The 17,098-nt window shown below is 44.5% G+C and overlaps 1 protein-coding gene across 6 annotated transcripts in view; it reads left to right on the top strand.

Moving 5' to 3' along the window:
* The first annotated feature begins 2,387 nt into the window (after positions 1–2,387).
* NPDC1 (neural proliferation, differentiation and control 1) overlaps positions 2,388–17,098 on the top strand; it is a 31,043-nt gene continuing 16,332 nt past the window's right edge. For 4 of the 6 annotated variants that reach the window (XM_007475407.3, XM_001374335.4, XM_056812733.1 and 1 more), the window contains exons 1-2: positions 2,388–2,662; positions 16,585–16,728. In XM_007475407.3, coding sequence (XP_007475469.2) covers positions 2,581–2,662; positions 16,585–16,728 — 226 coding nt within the window. In that variant the 5' untranslated portion in view covers positions 2,388–2,580. Of the gene's footprint in view, positions 2,663–15,992; positions 16,066–16,584; positions 16,729–17,098 lie in introns of those variants that run through there. The other 2 variants (XM_056812736.1, XM_056812734.1) reach the window with 2 other exon arrangements.

Below are 17,098 nucleotides of genomic sequence, written 5' to 3'. Positions count from 1 at the left end.
GAATGATTCATCTCAAATGCTCCTGTCCTGTCTCCCCCAATTTCTGGGAAATGAGCTCAGAGGCTATTTTGGTCTGGCCAGACTGACCTTCAGGGATGGGAAGGGGTGTGGGTGCAGTGAGGAGGGGGCAGGCTCTCCTACAAGTGAGCCCCTACCAATAATCATGATTCTCTGATTGGGGAGGCTGGCCAAGACCAGCCCCGCAGTGTGTTTCTGAGCCAACCAGCCCTGCAGTGTGAAGGACTGGGGCTACACCCTTCTTTTCCTCTTAGTAGGAGGGCTCCAACTCCCTGAAACACCTCCTGTACTATCAAACCAGCATCTCACACTGGGAGAGTTCTAACAGGGTGGTTCTGGGGTATAGTAATGGGGAAACTATATTATAAAGAAGAGGACACAGCATGTTATATCAAGGACCTTGAGATTATGATGAGGAGAGAGACCCTTGGGGCTTTATGGGGGTACATTTAGGATATTATAACAAGGACACAGAGTATTACCAGAAGGGAACTGTGAATGGGATGTAACAAAGACATCTGGAATTGTAATAGTGCCCTGTGTCGGGTACCTCAGGACTTTGTAACAGCATTAGCTAGGTTCTGAGAGGAAATTGGGAGCATTATGTCTAGGACCTTGAGTTTATTGTAAGGGGAACACCACATGTACTTTACCAACTAGTCTTTTTATCCTCCTTCAAGCAGCTGCTTATGGAGAGCACCTCTGATTAGGGCTGTCCTACTAAAGGTCCTTGACCTCTCAGAGGCTGGGGCAACCAACTATAAATTGGAGAGGTGTAGATCCACTTTGGTAAAGGGAATGGCCTCTTTAGCAGTTCCACATATCAATGAATTCATTGGTCTAATCCCATCTCATTTATCCCTTAGAAGTGTCCTGGGTTCAGGCCAGCTTAACGCGTGACTTTACAATAGCAGACCAGAATGGAATGCAGGCAGAGAGCCTGCATTCCAATCCTGCCTCAGCAACTTACTACCTGTGAGGTCTTAGGCAAACCACTTAACCTCTCTGGGTCTTAGTTTCTTCATTTGTAAAAGGAGGTGGGGAGGTTAGACTAGATGACCTCTAAGGTTCTTTCCCAGTTTTAAATTCTGTCATCCAGGTTTAGCTCATTCATTACATCTTTTTTTAATAACCTTTATATCCTGTTTTAGAATTAATATATTGGTTCCATGATAGAAGAGCAGTAAGGGCTAGGTAACTGGGGTTAAGTGACTTGCCCAGGGATTACACAACTAGGAAGTATCTGAGGTCCTCCAGACCCAGGCCTGGCTCTCTATTCACTGGGTTACCTAGTTGCCCTTACTCATTACTTTTGTAGGAAGCCTTTCCCTTGATTTTCCCTTGATTGTTAATCCTCTTTCTCTCTTAATGATGAATAATAATAATAGCTAATGCTTATATTGCTCTTCAACATTTAAAAATCACTTTATATATATTATCTTATTTGATCCTCACAACAACCCTGGGACGTAGGTGATTTGCCTATGGTCACACAACTATAGTGTTTAAAGTATGTCCAGGATTTCCCCAAAGTCTTGCACCAAGACTTGTAAAAGTTATTCTGGGTAGCTCAGTGGATTAAGAGCCAGGTCTAGAGACTAGAAGGTCCTAGATTCAAATCTGGCCTCAGACACTTCCCAGCTGTGTGACCCTGGGCAAGTCACTTAACCTCCATTGCCTAGCCCTCAATGCGTTTTCTGTCTTGGAACCAGTACACAGAATTTATTTTAAGATAGAAGGTAAGAGTTTTTAAAAAGTCATTCGGTATCTGTATTTTTACTTGCCTTCCACCCAGTTGAACATAAGATTCTAGTTTTGTTTTTGGAACCCTCCAGCCCCTAGCACAGTATCTTGTACATAGTAGTTACAAGCCATCTAATGAATGTTGGATGGCTTGGATTGAATTACAAACCCAACGGAACATCCTCGCCCCCTAGTGGTTGCAACAAGAGCCCAATCCTCTGGCTGGCTCTGATAGCCTTCCTTTGGGGTGTCTTGGTGCAAGGTTGCATACATATGTATGTGTGCGGGGGAGCTGGGGCGCCCCTCACTGAAGGGTCTCTGTGAGGAGGTGTGGTTAAGGGCAAACATTAAGCAGAAATCACCTTTCACCGGCCCCAACCCCGCTCATAAAATCACAAGCGCTTTCTAAGACCCAGGGTTTGGGGAAGAGCAGAGTTCAAGGACTAGTGCAGCTGATCAAAGGACAGGCAGGAGGCGGGAGGAGGCAAGTCTCCTTTGCACAGACTTGATTTCCCCCTAGTGACTATTCCCCAGGAAGCAGAGGGGGGAAGTGGGAGGGGACAGGAGAGACATGGGAGGAGCTACAAACATGGAGGGAGGCGGGACCAGGGGCGGGCCTTAGGCCGAGGGCACCGCCCCCTCCAGCTGCTCCTGCGGTCAATAGCCCAGCTCACGCAGTTCGGGGCCCAGCACCCGCCAGCTTCAGCGGCTATTCTGTCTGCTGCGTTTTTGTGCCTCCATTTCTGTTCCCACGCGGTGCGGATGGTCGCAGCACTCCTCAGCCAGCCTGGTGCGATGCTGCCCCGCAGGTGGTGAAGAATGACGTACCCGACCCTTTGGTTTCTGCTCTTCGGAATTATCCTCAGTGGGGTCCTACGCAGTGCAACTGCCATCCAGCCAGGTGAGAAGCCCTGTTCCTCAGTCCCCCTAACTCCCATACTCTGCTCCCCCAACTTTGGGCTCCACTGTCTTTATTATATAGCACCCTTTGGTCCCCACAACCGGGTAATACCAGCTCCACTATGGCAACACAGCAGGGGTACCTGGTAATGCCCAAGGTTTTACCCAGCCTTGTCCTATTTTCTAATGCCGCCAAATCCCCCATCATTATCACCACTAGCCCCTTCCTCCATTTTGTAACACTACCAAACTCTCTAGACCACTCTGTCCTTTTCTACTTCGTGGTAATATCTAAGTCTCTCCGTTGCTTAATACCACGAGACCCTTCCTCACACTACTAGTACTTGCCCGCCATCTGGTCTAGGGGTGGCGGGATAGACCCTGAATCTCTCCTCGCTAATACCCCTCCCCCTAGCTATCTGGTAACATCTAGAGACCCTTCTTCCCGCTAAAACAGACCCTTCCATATGCTAATACCTTGAGACCCTCCTTCCCGCTAAAAAACGCCATACCACCCCCACCCCCACCCTGCCACGTCCATCTGCTAAAACTATGAGATTGTTATTCCCTGGCTATACTGCTTCCTCCCATCTGCCGAATCCTTGCTAAAACACTACGAGAGCCCCTTTCCTCCAAAATGGGTCTTTCCATCTGATAATGTCATGAAACACCCCCCCCTCCTTCCCTCTAATGCCACGAGACCTCTCCTTCCCACTGATAAGACCGTGAGACATCCCCCCCTTACGTTAAAATGGGTCTTTCCATCTTCTAACGCCATAAGACCCACCCCCACCTCTTTTCATTTACGCGGCTAACCAATGTGAGGTACCCCCAGTATTGCCGCGGAACTCTCCCGGCTGAAACTAGTTTTGGGGGCTAACCAGGAGACCTCTCCCTTTCTCAGTAATACCATACGACCTGGTAGTACCGAGGGTTCCTCCATTTACTAAAGCCAGAAGACACCCCCACACCTTTCTGGGAGAACCTCTACATCCCACCAATATCTAGGATCTTTCCATCAACTAACACCACGAGGCGCCCCCCTCTCTGTAGCGCCATGAAACCCGCCAATTCTGAGAGTCCCTCCATCTACTAACATCTTTTGAGACTCCCATTCCTCGAACACCATGAGAACCCCCCCCCCCCCCACACACACACACACGCTATGCCCTAATAAATAAAGTATTCCTCCTTCAAAGGCAGTGAACGCGCTTGGAGACTCTCCTTCCCACGCCATTAGACCCCTCCCCTTCCCACTAACGCCATTAAGACCCTGAATGTCCTTCTACTAAAGACACGAGGAACCCCCTACCCTCAACGCCATGAATCCCTCCTTCCCACTAAAATGGGTCCTTCCATTTGCTTATGCCCCAGATCCTTTTTCCTTGGTAAATATCATATCCTCTTATCTGCTAAACCCTTGAGACCCTTTTCCGCTTATACGAAGGTAGCACGTAGTCATAAGTCGCCGTAGTCTGATACCTTCCGAACCATTATTATACCACTTAGTCCCTCTATTTGCTACCTGTCCTTCCCACTAAAGTGAATACTCCTCAATCTGTCTAACTCCGTGAGACCCTCCTTCCCACATATTGATCTCTATTAGCTCCCCGAGACTCTTATTTTTGTTAATACTACACCTTTTGTTCGGATAACGCTGTAAGATCTTCCTTCCCGATAATACTTTCATCTTTCCATAGGCTAAGATGATGAGACAGTCCGATTATCTATAGTGGCCTTTCATCCTGGCCTAAAATTGCAATATCTTCATTTAATGCCTGGAGACTCATGCTCTAATCCCTGGCACTTTCCTTTCTTGTGGTTCCATAGCTTATCTCGTAAAATTGCCGAAGGGAACATACGTTCCTTTATTCCAGGAAGTCTTTCCACTAACGTGGATTCCTTTTTATATGGTAATAAAGTTGAGACCCTCAGTCCAGTAAAAGGGGGAGGGGAGAGACTAGGTGAGGTTTGAAGAGTGGGGTGGAGATGGATGATAAACCTCCCCCTGGTAATACGATGAGACCCTCCCTCCCCCCTGCAGTACCGCACCCCTCTGCCCCTGCAGTACCACACCCCTCAGTCTTATAATACCTCTATCTTCCATCCCTCTATCCTGCAGTATTCCATCCCTTCCTTGTAATACCGCCCCCTACATCCCTGCAATACCCCGCCCTCCGCCCCTATAATATGGCACCCCAGTCTGCAATACCCCGCCTCTTACTCCCCGCAGTACCACGCCCCTCCATCCCTGCAGTACTGACCTCCCCCTTTGTACACTCTCACCTTAAGGATTCTCTGGGTTCTTTCCGCACCTCCCATTTTCTGCCAATACCTTCTCCCTCCATGGACCCGCACTTAATTTATAACTGACCTCTTCCAGATAGAGAATGGCATTACCAGCCACTTACATCGTCTCCAACAGCCTATGCCAATATTGATAATCAACATTCTATTTCCTTGGATAGCTTCCTCCGAGGGGCTCCCAAAATCTTATATTCTCTCAGCCTTCATTTTCTGGAAATACTTAACTCTCCTTATTCCCTCCTCTGTACATAGTCTATATATACCAGCTATTACCTATGCCATCTTCCTTCATTCTCCAGGTACATTCTCTTAACTCCTCTCTTCTACTAGTGCTTAGTTCTACTTTTCCCGCACTGATCTGTAAAACAAATTCTTAACGCCTTCCAAATAAGTTCCACTTTACCATGATCATTGCCTCAGCTTCAGAGCGGGTATTCCTGTGATGGTAAGACTGAGCAGTGAGTTATAAAAGTAACTTCAGAATAAGCAAATGGCCAATAACCTAGGTTTGGGGGAAATCATTATCTTCTAATCTCTAGTTCCAGATAAGAAGCTGTCTTCAAAAGCTCTAGTTCTAGATAATGACTCTTCATATAACTGTCCTAAAGGATGCTCTCATCGGGAAACGGAGGAGCCCAGAGTATAGTTGTGTCATATTTGTACTTCAGTGTCATTTACTTATACCTTAGCATATGATACCTGTAATATATAATCCATGAGACATGTATTACAGTTATTTGTACATACATTATATATTTATCAGATGATAACATTAGACTTTGACAGAGTACCTATTTGCTTAGCATTGTGCTATTTCACCAGAATACAAAGACAAAAATGTATAGTCCTTGCCCTCAAAGGGCTTATTGGGGGATGTGTACAACTATTTTGTTGCTTTTGTTTAATGCTTCAGACTCTTCGTGACCCCATTTGGGGTTTTCTTGGCAAAGATACTGAGGTGGTTTGCCATTTCCTTCTCCAGCTCATTTTCCAAATGAGGAAACTGAGGCAAAAAGGGGTACGTGACTTCCCCAGGGACACACCATCTAGTAGGCATCTGAGGTTGTATTTGAACTTGAGTCTTCTTGACTCCAAGCCAGTACTCTATTTCCTCTACCACCTAGCTATCTCATGTACAAATAGAAATATATACCAGGGGAAAAACAGGAATCAAGGTAATTTTGGTGGGATGTCATCCAGGGAAATCCTCCTGTAAGAGAAAGGCAGATGAGGAGGGAGGGAATTCTAAGAATGGGGGAACAACTTGTACAAAGGTACAGAGATGTGTTGGGAACAGTAAGAAAACCAGTTTAGCAGGCCGTAGCACATGTGAAGGGGAGTGATGTATGATAAAGCTAGAAAGCTTTGAGGGTCATTTTACACATAATTGTAAAAGCACTTTTGTTACCACAGCTCTGAGAGATACTTCAAGTAATTTAGCCCTACTTAACTAATAAGGAACTCTAGGCTCAGAAATGAAGTGTGCACAGTCATATCAAGTTCATGTGTTTTCTTTACATTCTACTATACTGCCCTGCTGAATCTTGAGGATGGAGTTTCTCCAATGGTAAACACAGACTAGGCACACAGTGAGTTGATTGAGTGAGTGAATGAATGAATGAATGAATGAATGAATGAATGAATGAATAAATGCATATATTTATTGCCTCTGGTCCAGAAGGACTTTGTAGGTGCAGAACATCTATTTGTATGTTTTCATCGTCATTAGGACTCTTAAGGAGTAAATTGAATCACATTTTGGCTTTTATACCATCTCTAGCTGCCTTTGCACAAAGTCTGTCTTTCATTCTTGGAATATTCTTCCTCCTCATCTCTGCCTAGACCCACTGAGTTTCCCCACCAAGAAGCACATCGCCTGGTATAGATGCATCTTTTGGTCTTCACTAGTTATGGGGATATGAGAGTCTTTGTCTCTATTAGTCATTGACTCATATAATTTAGAATTAGAAGGACCCTTAGAAGTCATCTAGTCCAACTCTCATTTTGTGGATTGAGGAAATAGGCCCAGAGAATGATTTGTCCAAGGTCACGCACATATATCAGAGGCAGAATTTCAACCTAATGCCTTTTACTCCAGATCTAGTTATAATAAACTGCTATAATAAAGATTACTTGAAGAACCTTACCCCCAGTATGCAGAGAGATGGTGGAGTAGACTAGTATTGTACTTGCACTCTGGAAAGATCCTAGTTGGAATTCTGATTAGACATTGTGTGACCCTCAGCTCAGCCTTGGCTTCCTCTTTTATATAAAGGGGATGACGCCTGTCTCCCAAGGATCAGATGAAATAATGTAATGAGCTTTACAAACCTTTGAGTACTCATATACATATGAAGATGGGGAACTGAGGCCCTGGGCAGGGGAATAACCCTTTTCCTGGTGGCTTTTCAAGAACCGAGGACTTGTAGCTTCCAATTTCTTCACCAAAGATAGCTTAATTAGAGTTTGTCACTACTGACCTAGCTCAGAGGATTGTTAGGCAGAAGAATCTTCTGGATCTACACCAGGAGGTAAGAAAAGGAAGAAACATTTGTTGAACTGATAGTCTTAGGAACAAAGAGCATAGAATGGACGAGATATGGAGTCCAATCTTCCCACTTAAGAGATGACATAATAGACCCAGAGTAGATCTCCCAAGATCATGTGGGTAAAGCTACCATTTATATAATGTTTTGAAGTGGATTAAAAAATAAATCTTCCAAAACCAATATCCTTTCTAATTACCACAAGCTGATTTTTGTGAGAAAATTGGTTTGGTCTAGTTGATACCAGATTGGAGCTGATTTCAGAATTGTAGGGTGGACTGACAGCTGACTATGGTATTATGGTTCCTAGCTGCCAAGGGGAAGGAGGCTGTACCATGGAAGAACCTTCACCTGCTGGAGTAAAAGAGAAAGGATTGGGATTTTGAGGATCTTGAAATCTCAGAAGATAAGGGATAGAGGGTCTAGAAAAAGCAGCAGGTTTCTCATGGTTGCCTTGACAGTACCAGCTAATTGTTAGCATTTACATTTTTTTTCTAAATACTTTTTGGTCCAGGACTAAGAATGGTGAATGGTCCATTGGCCATGTTTTGGCCAAATCTTGGGGAATTTGGTAAGTTGCCTGTTGTTTTTTCTTTTTTTTTTTTTAAACCCTTACCTTCTACCTTAGAATCAATACTGTGTATTGGTTCCAAGGCAGAAAAGTAGTAAGGGCTAGGCAATGAGGGCTAAGTGACTCGGCCAGGGTCACACAGTTAGGAAGTGTCTGAGGGCAGATTTGAACCCAGGACCACCCATCTCTGGGCCTGGCTCTCAATCCACTGAGCTACACAGCTGCCCCTTCCATCCTGTCATTCTTGCTAGGGAAATGAGAAGATGTTCTATTAGGGCCTTCAATAGTATCTACACCCTTTTAAGACATACCTTCAAGTCCTCTCTAGGGTGTAGAAGGATAAGGACAGTTTTGGGAGGCTTCTACCTCTTCCCTTTCCCTGTCTCTAGGGCTGTCCTGACCCTAGAATAATTATATGGAGAATTGCCCCTGCTCTGTTGATGTTACCCCTTTACAATAAGAGATTTCTCAGTATCTAGCCTGATATTTCCTTTGGGGTGGGGAGGGGGTGTTGTGGAGGGAAAAGATGTGGGACTCAGGAAATGGTCAGATGTTCTCCTCTTTCACTTAGAAATTGCTTTTCTCCCAGAAGTCTCCAATTCTACCATTGCTACTCTGATGCTTTGGGATTTTCTTGGCACCCCAAATTCAAGAGCAGCATAGAGTGATCATCTAACTCTGTCTTCTTTACCCTCCTTTCCTGTCTGCCTCCCGATTGGCTTGGCATCACCTCTGCTCTGGGTTCCTCCCTTTCTGTCAACAATGCTTGGCAGTCAGTTATTGCTCTCAGAGTCTCTGTGGGAGAGATCCCTGAGGGCCTCCTGAATTTGCAGCTGGTGCCAGGTTGTGGATCTTATAATAATAGTTACAACAACAAATAGCTGTCATTTCTATAATACTCTTCAGGTTTGCAAAAGGCTTGCCTTAGAACTATCCAGTCTGGTATATCTGTCTTTCTTACCCAAGTAATATTGTCTCCATATTGCAGATGAGAAAATCAGAGCTGTAGAAGGTTTAAAAAAAAAACAAAAAACTTGTTAAGAGTTGGAGATGAGACCTGAATCCAAATCTTCTGACTCCAAGTAGTGTTCTTTTTTTTTTTACTATGGAAAGATGAGGTGGATTAGATTTAAAGAGGGGTGGGAGTTTCCTAAATTTGCATTGTTGTACATTTATTTTAGTTGTGTCTGACTATTAAGGACCCCATTTGGGATCTTGGCAAAGACACCAGAGTAGTTTGCTGTTTCCTTCTCTAGTTCATTTTACATATGAGGAAACTGAGGCAGACAGGGTTAAGAGACTTGCCCAGGGTCATATAGCCAGTTGGTGTCTGAAACTGTATTTGAACTGAGTAAGATAAGTCTTCCTGATTCCAGGCCTCGCACCCTATCCACTGTGTGGATATCCACTACCTGCCCTTCTTTCTACATTACCATCAAAAGTTAGAAGGGACCTTGAAGATCACTTAGTCCAACCTCTTCATTGTATAAATTAGGAAACCATGGCTCAGAGTCAAGGAAATGACTTGCCCAAGGTCATTGGGAGACCAAAATGATGGATATTTATTGGCTTGATAGCCTCCTCTTGTTTATGTTCCTGAATCTTGAGGATTTTTTTTTTAAAAGAAAGCTCTAGAAACTGTTAAAGTCAACAATCATCTATTACCTGCTGGGCACAGTGCTAAGTGCAAGAGATGCTAGAAGGAGACCAGCAGAAAGGGAAAGAACAGTCCTCCTCAATTCAAGGAATTTACAATCTAATGCTGGGGAGACAATCTGGAAACCACTGTAGAAAACAAAATGTATGCAAGATAATTGGAGAGAATCTGAGAGGGAAGACACTAGTATCAAGGGGAAACTGAATGCTTCTTTTAGAAGGTGGGATTTTTACTGGGCCTTGAAGGAAATCAGAGAACTTAGAAAGTGGAGGTGAACTGGATGAAAGTTAGTTCCAGGCATGGAATAATGTCTCATAATATTGTTTGCATGTGACCATCCATTTCCCATCTTTGAGCCTTTAAATTGTCTGCCTCTAATGCTTAATTGCACTTTCTCCTTACCTTTCAATCTATTTAAATCTAGTTTCTTTCAAGACTCAGCTAAACTTCCATCTTCTACACTGGTGGTAAAGTGGATGGAACATCTGGCCTGGAGTAAGGAAGTCTTAGGTTCAAATCTGACTTCAGACATTTAATAATAACTGTGTGGCCAGGCCTAGAGATGGGAGGTCCTAGGTTCAAATGTGACCTCAGCCACTTCCTAGCTGTGTGACCCTGGGCAAGTCACTTGACCCCCATTGCCTAGCCCTTACCACTCTTCTGCCTTGGAGCCAATACACAGTATTGACTGCAAGACAGAAGGTAAGGGTTTAAAAAAAAGATAACTGTGTGACCCTGGGCAAGTCATTTAACTCCTGTTTGCTTCAGTTCCTTAGCTGTAAAATGAACTAGAGAAGGAAATGGCAAACCATTCCAATATATCTACCAAGAAAACCCCAAAGGGGGTCACAAAGAGTCGAACATGAAACAATAACATTGTTATGGAAACAAGGAACAATAACAACAAATTCTACCAGAAGCCTTTCCTAATCCTCTTCAACTCCCTTCCTCCCCAAACTACCTTGTTTAATTTTGCACATATCCTCTTTACATTCTCCTTATCTCTTGATAGTATGTAAGCTCCTAGAGGCTGGGAGTGTTGGACTTTTTCCCTTGTTACTCCCCAGCCTGGCACAATAAGGGGCTTAACAAACGTATTCATTGATTGGTAGTCAATAAATGCTTGTTGATTAATCAATTCTAGTTCCCTATCCCTGGGCAATTGAATTGATGTGGTCAAGAGCTGAAAATTTTAGGAAGACTTGATCTTTCTCTATGGCCCTCAGGGGGTAGAAGGTATTTGCTGTTTCGAAGATGCCATACTCTTTGATTAGGAAGGAACTAAGAAACAGTGGGATAGAAGAAGACGGAGGAGAAATTGTGCCCATTGGGAGGTGTGGTAGAGGGTTAAATGGAGGAAGTGAATATTTGGGGGGAAAAAGCACCAGATTTATAGTTAGAAGATTTTGATTCAAGTCCTGCCAGATTATTCAATCTCCCTCAAACCTCAGTTTCCTCCTTTGCCAAATGAGGATAATAATCCTGAAACCACCTACTTCACAGAATTGGGAGGAGATGACTTTGTGGACCTTAAAATGACATAAGCATTAGCTTCTGTGATTGCCTAGTTTTATCCTGCCTGATCTTTAGTAGAAGAATATCATCATTTAGGAAAGACTGCTTTTCATTTAGATCTAGCTATAGGGAGCCCTTGTAACAACATTCATCGGAGAATTTTTATCTAGAAAGTCCTTCTCGTTTAGTCCCATTTCTACAGCGTGCCTGAGGTCACACGTGTAGCAATTATCAGTGAGAATTCAGTCTCAAATCTTCTCAACCTAGATCTGGTGTTTTTCCTATGATGGTGTTCTTTCCTTGTCCTCTGCAGGTTATCCTAGGACCAGCTGTGCATATGTGTGTGATGTTGAGACATGTTCACTTTCTATGTTTTTATTCCTTCATTACTAAATTATGCAGAATGTAGATTTTCCAGATCCTTATTTTACCTTCTCCCCATCTTGTGGTTACAGTTAATTCTTCAATATCACTGAGAATGGAAGGATAGAATAGTATGAATAATACAGAGTAGCCGGTAATCCAATGTTGTTCTGTGTGCTAGCTCTCTCCTCTTTCCTTCCATCTGAGATAAACACACTGATGTCAGGTGATCAGATGGTGTCTTGAACTGAACCTACTGGTCTCTGGCTTAATTTTTAACCAGCCTGAACTAGCCTGGATGGGGAGAGGAAGGAAGAGGAGGGGAACTTGTACCTGTGGGAAATAGTCATCTGGGGACACTGGAGCTTGTCGACCCAGGATTACCCATCTCTAGGCAGCTTGCTGACTTGAGATGTTGTCAGTACCTTAGGGAACACTCTGTCTTGGCCTGGATTAAATCAAATGAGATAATGTATGTAAAATGCATTTTTAAACCTTAAAAGTTCCATAATAATGAAATTTTTTAGGCTCTCTTATGGGTGTCAACCCTGGGTTGATTGATAGTATAGGGGATCAGGGCTCAGAAAAGAGGTGCTATAGAAATTTCCCTTTGACATCAAATCAACAAACATTAAATGCCTTCTTTGTTCCTAGTAATAAATAAAGGCCCAAAACAGTCTTTGCCTTCAAGGGACTCACAGTCTAATGGAGGAGAGAGCAAAAGGATCATTTCCAGATATATCTCAGAAGGAAGACAACTAACATTGAGAGGGACTGGGGATGGTTTCTTGCAAAGGGTTTTTAGCTGGGATTTGAAAAGCCAGAAGACCGACAATAGAGAACATATCAGGCATGGGAGATAGCCAGTGAAAACGTATGGAGATGGAATATCTTATTAGAACAGCAAGGAAGCCAGTGTTGCTGGACCAGAGAGTACATGGAGGAATCGTTCAGTCATGTCCGACTCTGTTACTCTTGGGGATTTTCTTTCTTTTTCTAATTTTCAACCCCTATCTTCCATTTTAGAATCAATACTGTGTATTGGTTCCAACGCAGAAGAGTGGTAAGGGCCAGGCAAAGGGGGTTAAGTGACTTGTCCAGGGTCACACAGCTAGGAAGTATGTGAGGTCAGATTTGAACCCAGGATCTCCCGTCTCTAGGTCTGGCTCTCAATCCACTGAGCCACCCAGCTGCCCCCTCTTGGGGATTTTCTCAGCAAAGATACTGGAGTAATTTGCTGTTTCCTTCTCCAGCTCATTTTACAGATGAGGAAACTGAGGCAGACAGTTAAATGATTTGTCCAGGGTTACACAGCTAGGAAGTATCTGAGGCCAGATTTGAACTCAAGAGGAATCTTCCTGGCTTCAGGCCCACTACATCACCTAGGTGCCCTACATGGAGAAAAGGAAGGTACAAAAGCCAAACAAAATATTTTACATTTGATCCTGTGGGTAATGGGGAAGCCACCCACCAGGACTTTATTGAATTGGGGTATATATAGGTTGATGTGGTCAGACTTTTACTCTAGGAAAGTCAATTTGATAGTTGACTGGATGATAGATTATAATGGGGAAAAGATTTGATGTGAGGGCGACAACCAGAGAGCTATTACAATAGATTAATAGTAGATTACATCTAAATTCACTGAAGAAAACAAATAGTGAGCCTTTTATAGGGTCAGGAGTAGCCTAGTGCTAGATAAAGATGGCAGTGTGAGAATCTTTGCTGTCAGCTAGTTGGGTATCACTGGGCCTGAATAGTGAAGCAAAGGCCTGTCATTTTTCCCAGGTATATCATAGAGAACATTCTTATTTGGGTATATATAGATTGGACGAGGTAGACTTCTGGTTCCTTCCGGCTCTGAGATTCTGTAATTCTGCCCTTGCCCTATTTCTGCTTCTTGGTTGTGATGCCTGAGTGCTCTCCTGTGCCAGGTGCCTTGGACCCTTTCTTCCAGGAGGGGAGGCAGGTTTCACTTTTCCCCAGTGACTATGATTGGGGATAGAAATATAGAATTCAGGCCATTCACCTTCCAGGAGCTGTTTGGGGCAGATGAAATTTTTTCTTGGCCTCCAGGTCCCTCTAGTGTACCTCATCCACCTTCACACCAATCATCTCTGTGTCATTATTTTCTTCAGAACTGAGTTTGAGCTGTCATCTTTCACCTAAGGCCATATGTACTTTGTGTCTCTAATCCTGTTGGCAATCGCTGTGGTTATTGCTTTTCTTTAGTGACAGGTTTTCCTTGCTGATCTCAGCAGCATCTTCTGGTCTAGACTCCTCTAAGGGGGAGGCCCTTATGCCTGGGAGAGTTTGGGGGGACTTGAACTGCAGGTTCATTAGCACAGGAACCAGCCTCATGGGATAGGTTGTTTGTTTTGTGTTACTCCTGGTGGATGTCTTTCCTGTTTCTGTATTGGCAGTCCCAGGGGCAGGAGGAGGAGGAGAAGTAGCAGGTACTTGGTACAGTGAAGAGAGCCTTGGCTTGATGATCAGAAGTCCTGGCTCTGGCCCTAACCAGATGAATGACCTTGGGGAAAATCACTTCCATTTTCTGGGCTCTTCTATAAAACCACGGGGTTATTAGATCAGCTATTTTCTAGCATACTTTCCAGTCTGATCATATATTCTGCAAATTCTTGGGCTCTACTCCTACCCTGTAAAGCATGAACCTGATAAGCCACGGTTCTAAACTGGGGGTGAGTGGGGGGTGCCTTTCTGCAAAGTCCCTGAGACATCCTCCCTGCCTTGGGGAGGACTTTGTGTAGAAAAGCTTCTTTCTGCTCCCAGCTGTGTCACTTTTAAAACTAATAGAACAGAGAACAATACAGAACACCAAGTGCTATTTAGACAATAGGGGGCCAGAGGAAGAAGAGATAGTGAATGGAGTAGTTATGGAAGGCCTCTTGGAAGAGGTTAAGGTTAAGTTGTGCCTTGAAGTATGGGTACTATTTGGATAGGCATCAAAAAAGGGAGACTGCATGGGCATTCTGAGGGGAGAAATACTCAGTAAAGGAGAGAGTGAACATGGGGTGGGGGTAGCCTGGATTGAACAAGAAGAGATGAACCTGTGGGGCCCTTTTCAGGTAATAGTGTGGTTTGGAAGGGAGGAGGGACCAGATTGTAGAAGGCCTTAAATATCAGTCTGGAGAGTTTGGACTTTATTTCAGCAGATGGTGAGGAGTCATTGAAGGTGTTTGAGTAAGGAGGAGGTGGGAGGTGACTCATTTTCTTCTAATAGCAGCCCTATGGGTTTCTTCCCATTTGACAGATGAGGAAATTGAAACCTGAAGAGAAAAGTGAGTAGAAACCTTGGGTAAATTAATATAGATCCAGGGTTTAAAATCTAGGACTCTTGATTCTCAGCCAGGGCAGCTTTTGTATAAGTAGAAAAAAATTGCCCCCAAGGAGATGGGAGCTCCTTATCTCCTGGGCCCCAGCCCTAGTTTCTTGATTTTGTCTGAATTACCTGAAGCTTTGGTTCAGGAATACTTAACAGCCTGGGAGGCACAGGGAACAAGATGCACTGCTTTTTCCTTCTGGGTAAATTGAGACTAGAAAAGACAAGAGCCTTTTGGAGCAGGACATAGAGAATCCCTGTGATGTTGCATCTCAGGAATTATGGATGTTCAGAAAAGGAAGTATTACACCCCCTCCAAACTGATGTCTGTCTTTTCTGGCCAAGTCTCAGAGTCTCCACTGCCAGCCAAAACTAAAGGCTGGGTAGTATGTAAAAGGTGGGGAAGCCATTTCTGACAAATAAATGTGGTGCTGGGAGCAGGCTAGGCTTTGTCTTCCTCATTTTATTTGTTTATTAAGAACTCTGCTCAGGCCAGGCTTTAGAAAGGAGATGGTCTAGGGTCCTAGCTGGTCACAATGTATTCTGCAGTTTTCTTGGCCTTGCTTAGCCTTAGGAACCCAGACCCTCTGACTTCCCCATAGACTCATTTATTGGTTGACTGAGTACATTTTGGCCTGCCACCAGATGGCACTGCAGTGTTTTTTGTTTTGGGGTCTCCACCCTAAGTGAACCCTTGGTTAAGAGTGACCCCGAGGGGCTGCTGGGTAGCTCAGTGAATAGAGAGCCAGGCTGACCTCAGACTCTTCCTAGCTGTGTGTCCCTGGACAAGTCACTTAACCCCCACTGCCTAGCCCTTACCACTTTTCTGCCTTAGAACTGATATTTAGTATTGATTCTTAGACCAAAGGTTAGGGTTTAAAAAAGTGACTTGAATCTCCCACTGAGTCTCTCTGTGACTATTTCCCTACCACCATATACAGACACCAACTCCCCTTAGGGGGAAGGAAGGGCTGGGTTTTCTGAACAATGTCCGGATGCCACTTTGAGCCAGATTTTTACTCCAGGAGACGGGCCTGAGTAGGAGCTAGATTGAGAGGCTGCCAGTTGGGTCCTAGGGCCCTCAGTGGACATAGCTGAGTCCAGAGTGAGCATCAGGCCTCCTGGGTAGACTTGCCGGCCCCTCCTTTGGGCTAATCCCATACCTTTGATCTGGTACCCAATTGGTATTTTCCCTTGTCTCTTCCTTTTGGGAAAGAGGATGGTGACATGAGCCCTCCAAGCCTACTTCTCTGTTGTATTTTGGTCACCATATAGCTGGAATTTGAGAGAGTGGGAGGCTTCTGCCTTTCAGCTTCTTGTCACATTCCCTTTTTTTGTTAAGAACTTGCAGTGCCAGGTACTTTGGCTATGTCTAGGCAGGACCTTGGTACTTCTGGCAGAGTCTGTCGGTTAGGGGGGAACAGAAGGGAAATTGGTTCCCAAACATCCTCTTTTCATTCTGCCTAACCTTGTAACCCTTTCTTCTCCCTCCCCCACTCCCCAAGGGTTCTCTGACTCAAATTTGGCCACGAAGGGCCTATTGGACATGAAACCTGCTCATGGCTTTGGCCAGGCATGGTTGTTGGAGGTGCCCATTAATCCTGACTTCTCTGTTTCCTGTCAGATGCTGTCTGCCCCCGAAGCTTGGACTGTACCTTGAGGCGGAGGGCCTTGTGCCCACCAGGGTCCAGTTCCTGTGGACCCTGCCTCCGATCCTTTGTGGAGGATGACCTTGGCCACTGTATTCCCAAAAAACAGCTACCAAGAGGTATGTGGGATGGGGGGAGGTAGAAGAGGGTGGTGACTTGATTCCAGGGTCACCTCATAAACCCAGAGTGTAGTGTAGGCAGGAATGGATGAGGGCTTGAGTTGAGCTGAGTTGTCTACCTTAACTTTTTATGAGCCCTGGGACTTCCAGCTACATACATATCTGCATAGATAAGCACACAGACAACTCACACATGCACAGACAGACCTGTTTGGGGAACATGTTGTTCTGGATTGATTCTTCCTCTAACATCTTACACATCCCAGGAGCTAGCACTGAGGATGCTGGGTGAGGCTCCTTTGGGCTTTGCTGCTTATGTCCCCTTTCCCATCCTATTCCTTTGTTGTGACATTGGACCTAATTCTTGTCT

This window comes from Monodelphis domestica, chromosome 1 (assembly GCF_027887165.1).
Source record: "Monodelphis domestica isolate mMonDom1 chromosome 1, mMonDom1.pri, whole genome shotgun sequence".
Lineage (NCBI taxonomy): Eukaryota > Metazoa > Chordata > Mammalia > Didelphimorphia > Didelphidae > Monodelphis > Monodelphis domestica.
The sequence above is the reverse complement of the archived record's forward strand: the minus strand, read 5'-3'. Positions and strand labels throughout refer to the sequence as shown.